At 41.1% G+C, this 18,201-nt stretch overlaps 1 protein-coding gene across 1 annotated transcript in view; it reads right to left on the bottom strand.

The window, feature by feature from the left end:
• The window catches only part of LOC140738657 (laminin subunit beta-4-like), a 139,271-nt gene that overhangs the window by 87,508 nt on the left and 33,562 nt on the right, over positions 1-18,201 (bottom strand). The window contains exons 7-11 of the mRNA XM_073066277.1: positions 16,903-16,966; positions 15,658-15,869; positions 12,265-12,385; positions 6,522-6,710; positions 2,066-2,245 (exon numbers count right to left, since the gene is read on the bottom strand). Coding sequence (XP_072922378.1) covers positions 2,066-2,245; positions 6,522-6,710; positions 12,265-12,385; positions 15,658-15,869; positions 16,903-16,966 — 766 coding nt within the window. The remainder of the gene's footprint in view (positions 1-2,065; positions 2,246-6,521; positions 6,711-12,264; positions 12,386-15,657; positions 15,870-16,902; positions 16,967-18,201) is intronic.

Below are 18,201 nucleotides of genomic sequence, written 5' to 3'. Positions count from 1 at the left end.
GTTTGTTAGATCACTAATATAGTGTTGTTAGTTTTTTATCGCTTTAAGATTGTTTGTCTTTGCTGGTTTTGTAATAAAGGATCAAACATACCATTTTCTACTTGGTTTTGGTTTGCTTAGAAGTAACCACTACATATTTGTTTGACGTATCTGCGAACTTCATCTGATTTTTGCACTGAAACTCCAAGAACCCCCGTCCCTCCCTCAATAGTTGTCTCTCTCAATTTATATAACAGTCTCTCTTTTGATTCCACTTCCCGGAGCGCATGACCTCACACTTTCCCATGCTAAACTACATTTGCCCGTTTTTTTTGGCCAATCACCCAACCCATCTATATCCCATTGAAGAATGACAACATGTCCTTCCGCTTTTGCATGCTCCATCTAACAATATATTTCAAGGGAATCCTTTATTCTGCATCAAGCTATCTTTTTCCATTCCATTAAACCAGCATTCCTCCAAAAGATGCTTACAGCATACCAAGTTGAGCAATCTCACAACCAACCAAGTGGATTGAAGTTCTGCAGTCCCATGTATCTATTTTTGAGTTGTGCTAAGTACTTAACTAGCTAATGGGAGAAGGGGACTCCATGGATATTCCTATCCTGAACGGGAGGACCAAATGGACTAGGATATACATAAACGGTAGGGCACAAGGATGCACTGAGGAAGAAGGAAACTCACACCACATGTCTTCATAGTTTGTTTCATTTAGGTTTGAGACCCTGGTCTTGGATTGGTTCAAATCACTTCTGGTCTAGATATAAAATGCTACCATATTAATATTCCTTTTCTTGAAGGCCTCTTAATAATAAGATAAATCATTTAAACTTTCTCATTATATAATACCGATTCTAAAATAACTTGATCCTAGTTAATTCCTCAATAAGTATGCCTGCAAGAAATCGAATTTCCCGGTTGGATATGGTGATATATATGTTCTCTGATAACAAATTGACTTTGAACTTTGAAATTTACTTTGAATCTATGGATCTAAAACAAAACAACGGAGAAATCCCATGAATTGCCCACCCACACCATTGCTGGCTTAATCTATAAGCAGATTTAAGTCAGCACTTCTATGTATAGATTTTGTGTCTCCTGGCCAAGAAATACCTGAGCCTACATGAATGAATCTGCAGATACTGGAAATAAATAAAAACACAAAATGCTGGCAGAACTCAGCAGGCCAGACAGCATCTATGGGAGGAGGTAGTGACGACGTTTCAGGCCGAAACCCTTCATCAGGAGTGAGCCTGTATGAATAGGCCCAGTAGGCCTGCTATTAGAACCCTGGCCTCATTATCACAAATCAGGGAGTAGTGGGTGACTGATGAAAGGGGGTAGAGAGAGGGGTGCAGTTGAAAAGGGGATAGGAATTTAAAGGGGTGGGCAAAGGAAGGGTCACAGTGAAAGGAAGAAGGGTGGTGGCAGACTGGAGGATGATAAGAAGGACAATTATCTGAGGATTTGATGCAGGCTGTTCCCACATGCTGAGTGGTTGTCAGGAAAGCATTTTTTGGAAAATTATCTTTTTGGGAGAGAGTCTCTCTTCAACAAGCATTGTTGCTGAGGGGTGTTATGTTTACAGGGTCATAATTACTTATTTGTACAAAGGGTTTAACTGGTTTCACCATGGGTCCTTGTTTACCTGACTTTATTGAATTAACAGATGGCGCCCTTGTGCCAAGTACAAAACATGAGCATTCAGCTCATGCCAAAGGAGGCTCAGCAAACATCTATCGTCGTAGTGCTGTCAAATTTCTAAGCCTTTTACAATGAACAGTGTGTTTACATTGCAGCCACTTCTGACATTCAATCAGTTCAATAGCTAATCTTATTTGAACTATTGTGCAAGTTCGAACAGATCGTTGCCTACTTGAAGCTCGCCCAGATTATGTACCCATGTTGAGACTGGGACGTGATTCCATGACTTCCTTTTGGAGAGGAGTGGATGTTACCCGAGCCATGGCTTGCGTAACATATTAAAAATTACCCAGAAATGTTAAGAGTATTTAACAAATTCAGTGTAGAAGACGAGATAGCTGTTTAGCTCACACTCACCCTCACAGCCTTCAGCATTACCAGCACTTAGGCCGAAGTACCCAGACTGACACTGGTCACATCTTCTCCCTTCAACGTTTCTTTTACAGATACAGCGGCCGGCAATGGTACGAAGACGTGGATCTGAGTGACTTTCACACATCCCGTTGTTCACTGAGCCTTCGGGATCACAGTTACAGGCTGTGGGTCAAAGGGTATGCATGAGAATGACGTACTTCAAGAGATAAAGATGAGCTTCATTTGTCACTCGTACATCAAAACATACAGTCAGATGCGTTCCTGGCGCCAAATCAAATCAGTGAGGATTGTGCTGGGCAGCCCGCAAATGCTGCCACATTCCCAGCATACCAACAACTCACTGACCCTAACTGTACGTCTTTGGACTGTGGGAGGAAACCAGAGCACCCGGAAGAAACCCACGCGGTCAAATGGAGAATGTACAAGCTCCTTACAGACAGCGGCTGGAATTGAACCCCACTCTTATGGCTAACCTGTACACTGCTGTGCCCCTCCGGTTATTGTACAAGATTGATGAGACTTGCTTCGGTCAGCGGTCAGGGAAACTCTAATGCCCTTGGGCCCTGGCTTACCAGCTCTCTCTGGGACAATGTCAGAGCTGCCACTGCGGCCTTACAGCCAGGACCATGTTACCAGACCGACGACTGGATCAGGCATCCAGTCCTGCTGCAGGGCCTTGGCCCAAAACATCAACCATCCCGTTGTCTCCAGATCCTGTTCAACCCACTGCAATCCTGTAGATTCTCGATTTTTGTGATTTGGGAATGAGGGAATTTGTGCCAGCCCTGTGGCACAGCGACTTGCTCTGCTTCCTCTCAGTTTCTGAGATCTTGCTTTGATCCACACCCTGCTGCTGTCTATATGGAGCTTGTATCTTCTCCCTGTGACTGCCCAGCTTACTCCAGGGTGCTTTGGCTTCTTCCCACATGACAAAGGTGATGTGCCGGTTGGCAAGTCGATTGACTACTGTGAAAAATGGTCCCTTGTGTAGGTGAGCTGCCAGCGCAAGTGGTGCATGCCTCCTCAATTTCAATGTTTAAGAGAAGTTTGGATAAGTACACGGATGGTAGGGGTATGGAGGGCTGTGGTCTCAGTGCAGGGCGATGGGAGTAGGCAGTTTAAATGGTTTGGTACAGAGTAGATGGGCCAAAGGGCCTGTTTCTGTGCTCTAAAACTATTTTCCAGGAAAACAAAGGCTGTTGGGCAGCAGGGCAAAGCAAATGGTGGGCAGGAATTCTCAGACCAGCCGGACAAAAGTCCTGAAATGGAGCAACCGGTGACGCCATTGCAAGTCACTTTGGGAGTTCTGTGGAAGGATTCATAATGTAGGATTCAAGTCCCCACTGTGTGTTTGGTCCTTGGGTCAAATCTGTGGCAGGCCTGGACCCAGGGATCAGCCTGGTTCTAGCATCAGGCACCCAGACCACCATACTGAGCCAAGGCTTAGGGATCAAAGACCCAGACATCATGTTGGACAGATCAGATCTTATGAACCTAAGACAGGATCTATCTCTAGCCACAAGGACACAACATCTATTCCACAACACAGTTAGGGTACTGGTAGATACGTGTTTAACACTGATGTACAGGTCTTTAACCATGTAATATTGGGATAATGTATTGTGTATAGGTCTGTCATTGTGTTACTCTGGGTACAATAGTGTTAGCCACAGTTTTCTCACTGCCACTAACTGCAATATCAAAGTGCATTTTTTAAAGAGCTATTGTAGGTACAATAAGTCACAGGATTCTTTGAATCACCCAGACCTGTTCCAGCTTCCTTCGTACGTTTTACTCTTGTGAGAGTCAATGTGTGTCCAAGAACTTAGAGTATATCCAGATGGAGTGAAGGAAAGAGGATATTGAGGCTAGACAGAAAGGAAATGTGTGGTGTGTACAGTACAATTAACTGCATAAAAGTTTGCCTAATTTTAATTCTGAAGTGCTATTTTAAAGTTTACCTCGAAACATAATAATCAACATCCTGAGGATGGAATGGTGTTACAAAATGGTCAAGTTTCAGAAACAACACTTCAATTTCTTTTCCCTTGTTCATTTATTTAATATACTTTCATACAACATTTATGGTTCAGGAGGGATTCTGGCTCTTAGTAGCTGTGCCGCTCTTGGAGAACTCTGACATAATGTGGACAAACCCACAAAACCCACAGACAAATCATACAACAATGGGGTGAGGGAACTGAGCAGGACTCCAAAACTATCTTAATTCGCCACTGCATTCCATAACTGCTTGAAAGATTAATAGAATTTAGCTGTGACAAGTGAGAAATGAATAGCAGTTTTTTAAAATCTCTGTTGTAGTAAATACAACTAAGCCAATCTGTAGCATTTCTTCTTCAGGATTCATGATATATTTATGCCTAGGACGTAAGGTTCAGTATTTCCTGAAGATTTCTAGTTGGAAGAAAATGAACTATATATACATTTAACAAATGAAAATGAGGTTTTTTTTAGGTATTTATACGAGCAAGCTCAATTTTGGATATGCAGGATTTGATGGGATCAAATCATTTTGATTCAACCTATCACTAACAAAGAGGCAAGTTAATGATTATACCTTGTCTAAGGGAATCAGGATGGGCTGAAGAAAATTACTCAAGTAGGATGTAGTAAAAGCTGAGTTATAGCTTTTTAAATGAATATTTTAAGTTATTCTTGACTCTGAAGTTGCCTGATGACGCAAGTTACATCTGTTCTAATAATAATAATAAGTATATTAATCCCAAGTGGGAAATTATTTTATTACAGCAGCAACATTTAAAAACACACTTAGCAATAGTAATAAATATAATGATGTTAACTAATAAAGTACAGAATAATAATATACACAATAATAATTTACCTATGTACAATTATAATGTGTGAAATAATAGAACAGAAACTATTGTACTATGACGTGTGTTCTCCTTTCGCACAGAGATGAACTGTTGTGTACACTTATTGCAATTGGTAGGGAAGATTTTCTGTAACTATCCTTCCATTTGTGGGAAAGAAATAACCCTTAACACCCTTCATATCCTATTGTGGTACTGACCTTGCTGATAAGAGAATTACTAAATACTAAATTGAATCTGCCAAGGGAGGGGAAACTCTTTGTTGGGAATAATGGCATACTTAGCCGTGCAAGGTTAAAAGAGAGTGCTGGTTTGCTCCAGATTGATAGTAACTGGAATCACATCGATGTTATGCATTGGTTCACTAAGAAATCTGCTGGCTCTGCATACGCCTGCAGCTGTTAGTTTGTGTATGCAGGCACTCCAAGTAAAACAGTGTCCAGATTGACTTGGAGCACAGATGTTCACACATGCGCCAGATGCCATTTTGGAATGGATATATAGTACTGTGCAAAAGTCTTAAGCAAATGTCAAGAAATACTGTAAAGCAAAGATGCTTTGTCTAAATATGAAAAATGCACTATAATGAGCAGTAAACAGTAAAAAAACTGAATCAGATCAATATTTGTGTGACCACCCTTCGCCTTTAAAACTGCATCAATTCTCTGAGGTACACTGACTTTCAGTTTCCTAAGATCAGCTGGTAGGTTGTCCAAGCATCTTGGAGAACTTGCCACAGTTCTTTGCAGAATTTGGTTGTCTTGCTTACTTCTGTCTCTCCAGGTAATCCCCGACAGCCTTGACGATGTTGCGATCAGGGCTCTGTGGAAGCCATTCCATCTGAGACCATATAAAAAACCTCGGGTGCCTAAGACTTTTGCACAGTACAGTATATATTTCTTATTAGAACTAGAATCAGAATCAATATCACTGGCATCTGTTGTGAAACTTGTTGTAATGTGGATACACTGTAATAAAAACTATAAATCATAGTCAGACGTGTATATATACGTAATACATATATTTAAGAAGTTAAATTAAATAAGTACTGCAAAAAGAAAAAAATAACTAGTGAGGAAGTGGATTCAATGGATTCAATGTCCATTCAGAAATCTGATGGTAGAGGGGAAAAAGCTGTTCCTGAGTTGTTGACTGTGTGCCTTCAAGTTCCTGTACCTCCTCCCTGATGGTATCAATGAGAAGGGGGCATGTCCTGGGTGATGGGGGTCCTTAATGATGGATGCTGCCTTTTTGAGGCATCACTCCTTGAAGATGTCCTGGATTCTGGGGAGGCTAGTCTCCATAAGTTGTATTATAACCCATAGTTTTTTTAAAAACATATTGCACTGTACAGCTGTCTCAAAACAACAAATTTCACACCATGCAGTGTATTAGTGATAAAAAACCTGATTCTGATTTGGTGCATATGGTAGCCAAAACTCTTATACATTGGTATCAGATTTACAGGAGCTCTACTTAACTTTCACATAAACTGTAACTATTTTGCTTAATAAGCCACTTTTAACATAGCATCTTACAAATGAAAGTTAATTTCAAATAAGGTAAAGTTAAAGCAAACTTACGGACACATGCATATGGGTCAGAAATTGATCTCCCAGGGTCCTGGTAGAAGAAGGGCCTGCACTGGTCACAGTTATTACCCATTGTATTGTGCTGACATTCCTCACAGACCCCACCACTGACCTGTCCACTGGCCAAATACACAGCCATGTCAAAATGACATCTGTCCGAATGTCCATTGCAGTTACATTCTGAAACAGAAATGGTAACAAATTACTGTTGTGACAAGCAAAATGAGAACCATGAAGCAGAGTATTTTTCTACATTTGGTGATCCAATAATAATATAATAACTGCACTAAAATTTTGTTTTAGCGAAAAAGCATATTGGAATAGCAGATCCCATTTGTACATCTGCAAAAGAAGACACCCCTCAGTTTAACATTTCATCTAAAAATATACCAACTCTCATCAGTTGTGAATATATTGGCGTTGTAATGTGAACAAACTCACCAGAGGGATGCAGCGGGTAGATATGAAATAATCTCTTTATTTGACAAATGAGACACAACAGGTATCATATTGCAACCCTTTCAGAGGAAGAGGCCTGCTCGATCCAACATTACATGCCATTTTATATGCTAAAGATCAAAGGACAATTCTATATTTATAATGTATCTACAATGCTTCCTTTGAATTACATATAGTTTCTGCACCTCCTTCTTTTCACCCACACTCCAGACAATGTTAATCTACATTGTCTGGTTTTTCAATTTATTGCTGTTTTCACAGCTCTAGGAGCCCATTGTCCAGCACTGCATTTAAAATTTAATCTACAGTCCATATTCAGATCTGAATGTTGTTGGCTGAAGTTAGTTGCTGAAGTTATTTGCTATATCTCCTAACCCTAAAAAAGGACTTAACAATTGGACATTCAGAGATTATAAATAGCAAACTATCAACACAGTTTTAAATTGCCTCTGGCTAATAATGATCCAGTCCTGAAGAGTTCAGGGACCGATTTTTGCGGCAAACAAGAGTCAGTACCAGGAGTGGAACTGAACTTGTTTATACAAGGTACAAAAGCAGAATGAAGGTTACTTTCTTTATGCTCCATGCAATGTATGCTCTATCACACAGAGCCAACAAGATGACCTTGTCTCTCTTCATTCCCAAAGCAGACATTGGTTGGTCAGCTTTGAGTTCTTATTAGGTGAAATGCTGATGCTAGAACTTCCTCAGATGCAACCCAATTCACTACAGTAAGTGGGAATGGATTGCCACTATTCTTCTGAAAACACACCAGATCCTACAGAATTATGGTGCAGTTAGGAGGAGCTACTTATCATTCTGCAGCATCAAAACTTGTGAATAGTTTCTATCTACAATCGGTGGTTCTTTCAATAAGATACCTCTAGGCTCTCTCATATTATGACCTGATACATTAAAAATCTAAGTAATAATTATTCTTCCAACCCTTGGCACATATGTTATGTGCACCTTGTTTTAAATATGGTGAAAATACCTATGCAGTGGATTTGCCATTGTGCTAACAACTTTGATGTCCTAAACATTCAAATTCTCTTTCTAGCCCCAGGCTTATTTATCAAGTTTGCTCATCACCCCCTGTTTAATCCAACTCTTTGTATAAAGCATTTGACAAGAAAGTGTGACCATTTTGTGGTTGAGTCTTCTCAAGGTTACTCAGTGACATGTTGTTGGATTGTGTCCACTGATCAGATCCCCTTTAATTCATTAATCCTCTATGTAGCCTCACTCTCTTGCTCACTCTTCAGGGAACTGCTTTCTGATGAGTTCCCTGGGACTCGGACCAATGACAGCTGCGTATACACATGGATGTTTTCCTAGCAATTTAACCAATAAAATGAAGTAAGTGAAAGATCACTCCTTTCCCACACTGCATTGAGCTGGCACTGTCAAAACCTGTACAGCAGTTTTTAATATGGCATATGCATGCTGGTGAATAAGGTTTGTGTTAGATTCAAAGTTAAAAGTTCAAAGTAATTTTATTATCAAAGTACATATACATTATCATATACATCCCTAAGATTCATTTTCTTGTGGGCATTCACAGTAAATAAAAGAAATGCATTAGAGTCAGTGAAAGTCTACTCCCAACATGACAGACAAACAACCAGTGTGCAAAAGACAACAATCTGTGCAAATACAAAAGGAGAAAAATAATCAGAATAAATAAATAAACAATAAATAGCAAGAAAACGCGATGAAGAATCTTTGCAAGTGAGTCCAGAGGTTGTGGGAACAGTTCAGTGATTGGATGAGTGAAGTCATCAACAGTATTACAGTTGAACAAAGGGAACTATGGAGCTATGAGGGAGGAGCTGGCCAAAGTTCAATGGAACAATATCCTAGCAGGGAAGACAGTGGAACAAAAATGGCAGGTATTTCTGGGAATAATGCAGAAGGTGCAGGATCGGTTCATTCCAAAAGAGGAAGAAAGATCATAAAGGGAGTAAGGGGCAGCCGTGGCTGACGAGGGAAGTAAAGGGCAGTATAAAAATAAAAGAGAAGAAGTATAACATAGCAAAGATGAGCGGGAAACCGGGGGACTGGGAAGCTTTTAAAGAGCAACAGAAGATAACAAAAAAGGCAATAAGCCAAGAAAAAATGAGGTAAGAAGGTAAACTAGCCACGAATATAAAGGAGGATAGTAAAAGCTTTTTTAGGTATGTGAATAGCAAAAAAATAGTTAAGACCAAAATTGGGCCATTGAAGACAGAAACGGGTGAATTTATTATGGGGAACAAGGAAATGGCAGATGAGTTGAACAGGTACTTTGGATCTGTCTTCACTAGGGAAGACACAAACAATCTTCCAGATGTAATAGTGACCAAAGGAACTAGGGTAAAGGATGAACTGAAGGAAATTTTTATTAGGCAAGAAACGGTGTTGGATAGACTGTTGAGTCTGAAGGCTGGTAAGTCCCTGGGACCTGATGGTCTGCATCCCAGGGTACATAAAGAGGTGGCTCTAGAAATTGTGGATGCATTGGTAATCATTTTCCAATGTTTCTATAGATTCAGGAACAGTTCCTGCTGATTGGAGGGTGGCTAATGTTGTCCCACTTTTCAAGAAAGGAGGGAGAGAGAAAACAGGGAATTATAGACCGGTTAGCCTGACGTCAGTGGTGGGAAAGATGCTGGAGTCAATTATAAAAGAGGAAATTACGACACATTTGGATAGCAGTAGAAGGATCAGTCTGAGTCAGCATGGATTTATGAAGGGAAAATCATGCTTGACTAATCTTCTGGAGTTTTTTGAGGATGTAACTATGAAAATGGGCAAGGGAGAGCCAGTGGACGTAATGTACCTGGACTTCCATAAAGCTTTTGATAAAGTCCCACATAGGAGATTAGTGGGCAAAATTAGGGCACATGGTATTGGGGGCAGAGTACTGACATGGATTGAAAATTGGCTGGCTGACAGGAAACAAAGAATAGTGATTAACGGGTCCCTTTCGGAATGGCAGGCTGTGACCAGTGGGGTACCGCAAGGTTCGGTGCTGGGACCGCAGCTGTTTACAATATACATTAATGATTTAGATGAAGGGATTAAAAGTAACATTAGCAAATTTGCTGATGACACAAAGCTGGGTGGCAGTGTGAAATGTCAGGAGGATGTTATGAGAATGCAGGGTGACTTGGACAGGTTGGGTGAGTGGGCAAATGTATGGCAGATGCAGTTTAATGTGGATAAATGTGAGGTTATCCACTTTGGTGGCAAGAACAGGAAGGCAGATTACTATCTAAATGGAGTCAAGTTAAGAAAAGGGGAATTACAATGAGATCTAGGTGTTCTTGTACATCAGTCAATGAAAGCAAGCATGCAGGTACAGCAGGCAGTGAAGAAAGCTAATGGCATGCTGGCCTTTATAACAAGAGGAATTGAGTATAGGAGTAAAGAGGTCCTTCTGGAGCTGTACAGGGCCCTGGTGAGACCCCACCTGGAGTATTGTGTGCAGTTTTGGTCTCCAAATTTGAGGAAGGACATTCTTGCTATTGAGGGAGTGCAGCGTAGGTTCACAAGGTTAATTCCCGGAATGGCGGGACTGTCATATGTTGAAAGATTGGAGCGACTGGGCTTGTATACACTGGAATTTAGGATGAGAGGGGATCTGATTGAAACATATAAGATTATTAAGGGATTGGACACACTGGAGGCAGGAAGCATGTTCCCGCTGATGGGTGAGTCCGGAACTAGAGGCCACAGTTTAAGAATAAGGGGTAGGCCATTTAGAACAAAGATGCGGAAATTTTTTTTTACCCAGTGAGTGGTGGATATGTGGAATGCTCTGCCCCAGAAGGCAGTGGAGGCCAAGTCTCTGGATGCATTCAAGAGAGAGTTAGATAGAGCTCTTATAGATAGTGGGGTCAAAGGATATGGGGAGAGGGCAGGAACGGGGTACTGATTGTGTATGATCAGCCATGATCACAGTGAATGGCGGTGCTGGCTAGAAGGGCCGAATGGCCTACTCCTGCACCTACTGTTTATTGTCTATTGTCTATCCCCTCTGGTTGAGGGATAATAATTGTTCCTGAACTGGTTGTGTGAGTTCTGAGGCTCCTGTACCCTTTTCCAAATGGCAGCAGGGAGAAGAGAGCATGACCTGCGTGGTGGGGGTCCCTGATGATGGATGCTGCTTTCCTGTGACAACGCTCCATGTAGATGTGCTCAGTGGTGAGGAGGGCTTTACCTGTGATAGTTTAGGTCATATCCATTACTTTTGGTAGGCTTTTCTGTTCAAGGTCATTGGTGTTACCATGCCAGGCTGTGATGCTCTCCTCCACACATCTATAGAAGTTTGTTGAAGTTTTAACTGATGTGCTAAATCTTCGCAAACTTGTGAGAAATTAGCAGTGCTGCCATGCTTTCTTCATAATAGCACTTACGTGCTAGACCCAAGACAGATCTTCTGAAATGATAGCACCAAGGAATTTAAAGTTGCTGATCCTCTCCACCTCTGATCCCCCTCAATGAGAACTGGCTCATAGACCTTTGTGTTCAATAATCCGCTCCTTGGTCCTGCTGACATTCAGTGAGAGGTTGTTGTGGCACCACTCATCCAGATTTTCAATCTCCCTCCTATGTTTTGATTCATCCCTACCTTTGATTTGGTCAATGACAGTGGTGTTGTCAGCAAATTTAAATATGACAATAGCGTTGTGCTTAACCTTGCAGACATAAGTATGAAGTGAGTAGAGCAGGGGGCTAAGCACACAGCCTTATGGTGCACCTGTGCTCATACATTTCTTTAAAATAGCATTTTCACAGAGCTTTTTACAATTGACATATACAAAAATTCTGTCTGTGACACAGCCTGTGGCAGGGTATGACTGACAGCAGCTGCTTGATTACCACCATTCACAGCAGAAAAACCACGGTTACTGTCAGATTCACAGTGTAATTGCTTGAATTTCAACAGCTTTGCTGTTCATTAAAGCTGAAATAATAAGGAAAATACCTCTTGTGTTACTGGATTGCACTGGTTCTTGAAAAAAAGTAAGTATGGCACAAAGCAAACTTGCTTGAACAAAAAGATTACTTGAACTGTAAGTTTGCATTTATTTGATATCCGAAGTACTAAGTACTAAAAAGCAGAAATCTTTTGTGACTATGTTTATCGAGCAGAACATATCAGTACTATTATAAATGTAAAACATTCATGTTTTTAAAAAATCCAGTACTGTACAGTTTAATTTCTGATTCTTTAAGATTTAAGAAACAGGTTAAACAAACAAACAGAAACAGATGGTATAGTCCTTACCTTTGCATTCATTTGTCACCGTCCCAACAGCTGGTTGCCATGGTAAATCATTGAACAAGTCCTTGCACCTCTCACAGTTTATGCCATCTGTATTGTGTTGACAGACACATTTTCCTTGAACCTGTAAAATGTTTATAATTAGAAACCGATTTAAACATTTATAACATAGCTAAACACAGCTAGAAACTTCACATGTGTGGCTGAGGATATGTTGAAGTTGAAATTTCCAAAGGAAAAGAAATGAATTCTCCAACATACACAATTGAAAATCTTCACCTACAGCTTCTTCTGTTGTCTTGCTCCGCCTTGCATTTATAGCCTCCTCCAACTCTGCATCTCATTCTGTCTTGCTACATGATCCTAGTTTCCTTTGTCCAGTACCTTGGCCTTAGTAACAGAGTCTTCTGCAATCTTGTATTTAGAAGTTTCTGAAAAGCACCCCATTTCATTTCTTCCCCAGCCCCAACTCCACACCTAAGCTTGTCTTCCCTATCAAACATATTCCTATATTTCAGTTAGTTTAGACAGAGACCAGTAGAAAGACTTTAGATAAGCCAGATACACTTCAGGTAGACTAGCAGATAAGTTAATACTTGAATCTTCTGATTTGTCTCAGTATCTCCCTTTATCCCTTTAAAATGATAAAATGATAAAACCATCAATGAAGATACTGTATGTCATTCATGAAACTGTTTATGGAGTTAGAAAGCATCCTTTTATTTTCATTCTTCCCTCTAGCTTTCCTTTGGATCTGTTTATCCAAAAGCATAATCACATCACTAGAAGGAGTAGTTACATGAAATTGTCCTTTCGGAGAGTGGCAGCGTTAAAGGAACAACTATTGTGCACAGATTGATATTATGGGCAGCACAATTGTGCCATAGGTAGTATGTTTCCCTCACAGCTCCAGCACCCTGAGTTCGATCCTGATAGTCAGTGCCGTGTAGGTGACATTTGTATGTTCTCCCTGAGAGCATGCAGATTTTCCCATTCCTATTCTGCCATGTTGGTCCATAGCCTCTTTTATAGTCACAACAACGCCACTCTCAGGTTGTAGGAACAACACCTCATATTCCATCTGGGTAGCCTCAAATCTGATGGCATAATCATCAATTTCTCTAACTTCTGATAATTTCTCCCCTCACCTTCTCTCTTAATTCCATTCCCCATTCTAGCTCCCCTCTTACATCTCCTCTTCTCCTCACCTGCCCATCATCTCCTTATGGTGCCCCTCCTCCTTCCCTTTCTGCCGTGATCCACCATCCTGTCCTACCAGATTCCTTTCTCTTCAGCCCTTGCCTCTTGAACCTTTCAAGAGGCAAAGAGGCTTACTTTCTTACTTCTAATTTTTTTTTATATCTGTGCACTTGTAATGCTACTGTGACACTGTAATTTCCCTCGGGATCAATGAAGTATCTATCAATCTACATAGAGGAATAGGACTTATGGAATTGCTCTAGCATAATCTTTATGGCTGAGTTGTCTCCTTCCTCATCAAGGGAAAATATGAAAGATCTAAACTGAATGCATGATTAGTCAGTAGTTTTGACTGTCATTTGTTCATCTTAATTCTGGAGCTCAAAGTCATCACTTGTAGAATATCCTGGGTTGTAACATATAATTGGCTAGAGCACTACTGCATCACTTTTTAAATTAAACCTGTTATTTATTTTTACCACGGCACAAAATGAGTGAATGATTTATTTTAAAAATTATTTGTAAATTGTTGTTTAGATCAAAGACGAAGTAACATTTCAAATGATGGACCGCACACATAACAGAGAATGCCCCTGGAACCATTACAAAGGTGTTCCAGGGTCTAAGGCTCGAGGAGAAACTGGAAATGCTTTAGCTGCGGAAGAGGATTTTTCAGAATCAGCTTTATTGATATTAGTTGTGAAATTTGTTGTTTTGTGGCAGCAGGACATTGAGGTAGCATTCATGAACCATTCGGGAATCTGATGCCAGAGGGGAAGAAACTGTTCCTAAAACGTGATGTGTGGCTTCAGGCTCCCGTCCCTCTTGTGTCGAGAGGCCTGGGTAAGGATGGTGAGGACCCAAGTGCGGGAGTATCCAAGACATGATTTCGAGATGAGACTAGAACAGGGTTCTTGACCAGATTCTAGATGAGAACCCAACGAGATTAGACGAAAATCCAAAAAGACAAAACTCCTAAACGCAATCGCAGACTGAACCATAGGTGAGCTGACAATTGAGCACTGAACCCGAGGTCAGTGCTCTTTAAGTATCCAAATGTTGGCTGCCAATTAGTGAAGCGGGCCAGAATCTTTAAAGGGACTAACTATCCAAACTCTGAAGAGTCGGAGCATCTAACTCCCGGAGGCTGGCAAGGTTGGGTGTGTTCTGTAACACCTCTTCCCTGATCTTAGCAATAAAAAGAGGGAATGTCCCAGATGGAGAGAGTTCTTAATGATGAGTTAATAAATTTAATAGAAGTCATCAGAATTATTGCTCAAGTTGATAGGGAGACACTAACTTCAGCAGCAACAGGTTTGGGTAACTAAATAAAAGAGATTCAAGTTAAATGGTAGGAAAAGAAAAGGATATTGGTGGAGTGGAATGGTGGTGGGAAGGTGAAAAATTCATACTGTTGTTGCAATATGGATTGCACATGGGAAAAGAGTTGTGTTCATGGATTTGATGGTATATTTCAAAAGGGAAATATATTTAAAAAGGGTTAGTAAAATAGTTGGGTAACAGGGTAAAAGAACAAGAGTGGTTCATGCCTCCTTCAAAGTGATCCACTGGGTACGATGGTTTGAATGTGTTTCTCCTGTGCTTCTACGTTCTTCTTTCCCCTCCCATCAGGTATCTGTACGGGCCCTGTAACTATCAGCACTACCCCATTGTTACTTTCATTTTGCACAATTTATTTATCTTCGTAATTTATAGATTTTTAATGTTTTTGCAAAGCACTACACTGCAAAACAACAAACTTCATGTCATCCAGGTCAGTGGATAATAAACCTGATTTACCTTGTACAATGCCTCTCTGTCCTTCAGGAATATCTGGTAGGACAGTTCTTGCCCCTATCCATTTGGGAATGGCTATTTCTCTTGCAGACCTTGCATGGAGCATTACCTTACTGCTTCCAGGAAAGGCAGATATCAAAAAAATGTCCCGGTTGATGACGGAATACAATAGTGGGAACTAAAATAAAGAACTTGCCCAAGCTAAAGGACCCACTGAGGACTGGGCAAAAATTACACAGATGTGCAGCTGTATTTGTGTCACCTTTGATTCATGTTTCCATCCATATTTATTTATTTAGCGATACAGCGTGGAGTGGCCCTTCGAGCTACATATTTTTAAATACTCGAAGTGCGCATTTGAAGTTACTATGAGACCATAACTTTTAGGGAGTTGCTCACCATTCCCTGCTGGCTGAAAACATCGCCTCTGATGTTATCAACTGGAACACAGTGACTGGCATGTCCATAGCAGAAGCAGCTTCCTCGAACGACCATTTCATACAGAGCGTAGTAGTACTTCTCATCGGGTCTGGCTTGCCTCCGCAATCGTATATCGCCCAGGGTGTGAAGTTGAGTGAAATTTATCCGCAGATTGGTAAGCGATATTTGCTCTGAGAAAGTTAAGTGATAGAAGTTCAGCGTCTGGCAAAGTGTAAAGGATACATTTAGGGTATGAGGGCTTCCAACTGTTTGACTGACCCCTCATTATTACCTTCATTCCCCTGGATCCCATTGAGATACTCTGCACTGCCTGTGGATGTCACCTGTGAGAGTGCTCACCATTAAGGATGCAAAATAAGGGATCTTAATGGGAGGGATCCCTTGCTGGCAATCACTCGGTGTGGAAAAGGAGCATTTCGGGTCTGGGTCTGAGAGCAAGAAACGACCGAGATTTAGTGAGATTTAGCGCTGGGCCAGATTGAAGAGGTTGGTATGCTGGGGCTGGAGAGGGCTGGTGTTCAGCTTGCTGCTCCGTGAGGTTTACTTAGCTCTGCCCTGAACTGGGGCTGTGGCCTGCAATTAATGGACTCCTAGTTCACTGGCTTCATGGCTGCATGCTCACTTTTGTGAACTTGAGTTCTGAAGGTTATTTGCTTACTTCCATTGTTTGCACTATTTGTTTTTTTTTCTGCTCATTGGGTGTTTGATTTTCTTTTTTTTTAATGGGTTCTATTGGGTTTCTTTGTTTTGTGGCTGCCTGTAGGGAGACAGATCTCGAAGTTGTGTATAGTATGCATACTTTGATAATAAATGTACTTTGAACTTTGAGTTTAATTACAACATTGGTTTCCCTCCTGAGGTGGACACAGCAGCCCAACGAAACCAGCAGCAGGGAAACACCACTTCCAAATTACCAAACTTCCCAAAATGACCATACCTGTGGCAGATCTATAGGTAACTAGCTGACCTCATCAGCCACCTAAGAACCATAGAACCAGAGGAAGCAAGTTACCCTTGATCTCCGGAATGTCTTTGGAGAGATTTTACAAGTCAGACTTTATTTCAGCTCAAGGCGTTTGATCTCATCTTGATAAATACATCAGAGCTAGAGGTCATGATGAAGAAAGAAGGTTCAGGCTCGCTCATTTTTGATGTTGCAAGCACTACAAATATCAGCTTTTTTCACACTTCAGAAGTGCCTACCTTGTATCTCTGGGCTGTATGGATTAGAGATTTGGAAATGTGGATCCAGTGCTTTCAGAACAACCTGCAATGCATGTTTAAAATAAAATTATTTGAAACTGAGACCATTAATTTGTACATGATATAGAGTGCCTTGAAATATATTCAGCCCACAACCATTTGTTCACATAAGTGAGAATTATAACCAGGGATTTTGATCCGTTTAACTGAGAACTTTCATTTGTGAATCACATGCTCCTTTCCCCCCACAGAACAATTCAAAACAGAGACAATTGTAAAGCATGAAATACTAAAAATTCAAAAACTGAAATGTCAGCAGTTCAAAAGTATTCATCCCCCTTTCCTCAGTGCTTAGTTGAAGCTCCTCTCACAGCTATTACAACCAGTAGTCTTTTTGGATAAGTCTCTATTAGCCTTGCACAATGTGATAGAGCAAGATTTGTCCATTCCTCCTTGTAAGATTGCTCAAGCTGTGCCAGGTTAGTTGGGGAGCAGCAGTGAACTGCAATCTTGGGCTGTATGGTAGCGTAACGCTTTACAGTACCATCCAAGATCCAAGATCAATTCCTGCTGCTGTCTGTAAGGAGTTTGTCCATCCTCCGGGTGCTCCAGTCCCCTCCCACATTACAAAGACGTACCGGTTAGTAGGTAAATTGGCCATTGTAACTTGTCCCCTGATCAGGGGAGGTTTAAATTGGTGAACCGCTGGGAGGTGCAGCTGGAAGTGCCAGGAGGATCTATTCCTCGTTGTATCTCGATAAATAAATAAAATAAATAAAACATCTTGAGGTCTTGCCAGGTTAAGCTCAGGACTCTGAATGGGCCCCTTGAGGACATCAATTTTCTTCCTTTGAAGCCACTCCATGCTTGCTCTGGCAGTGTGCTTTGGGTCATTGCCCTACTGAAAGACGAACTTCCTCCCCAGTTTAAGCTTTCTATCAGAGGCTAGCAGGTTTTTATCCAGGATCTCTGTATTTAGCACCATTCATCATCCCACCAGTCCTGACCAGATTTCCGGTCCCTGCTGCTGAAAAGCATCTCCGTAGCATGGTGCTTCCTCCATTATACAGTAGGGGTGGTGTTACCTGGCTGATGCGCAGTATTAGATTTATGTCACAAGTACACCTAAAAAAAAGGCATATCCTTGCCTGTAAAGACAATACTGTAAAGATGAGGAAGAAGGACTTGAGGAACTTTCTGGGCTCAACGCTAAGCAGTATGTGTGGAGTAAATCTAATACTGTGCATCAGTCAGGTAACACCACCCTGACCGTAAAATACGGTGGAGGTAGCATCCATT

This window comes from Hemitrygon akajei, chromosome 14 (genome assembly GCF_048418815.1).
Source record: "Hemitrygon akajei chromosome 14, sHemAka1.3, whole genome shotgun sequence".
Classification (NCBI taxonomy): domain Eukaryota; kingdom Metazoa; phylum Chordata; class Chondrichthyes; order Myliobatiformes; family Dasyatidae; genus Hemitrygon; species Hemitrygon akajei.
The sequence above is the reverse complement of the archived record's forward strand: the minus strand, read 5'-3'. Positions and strand labels throughout refer to the sequence as shown.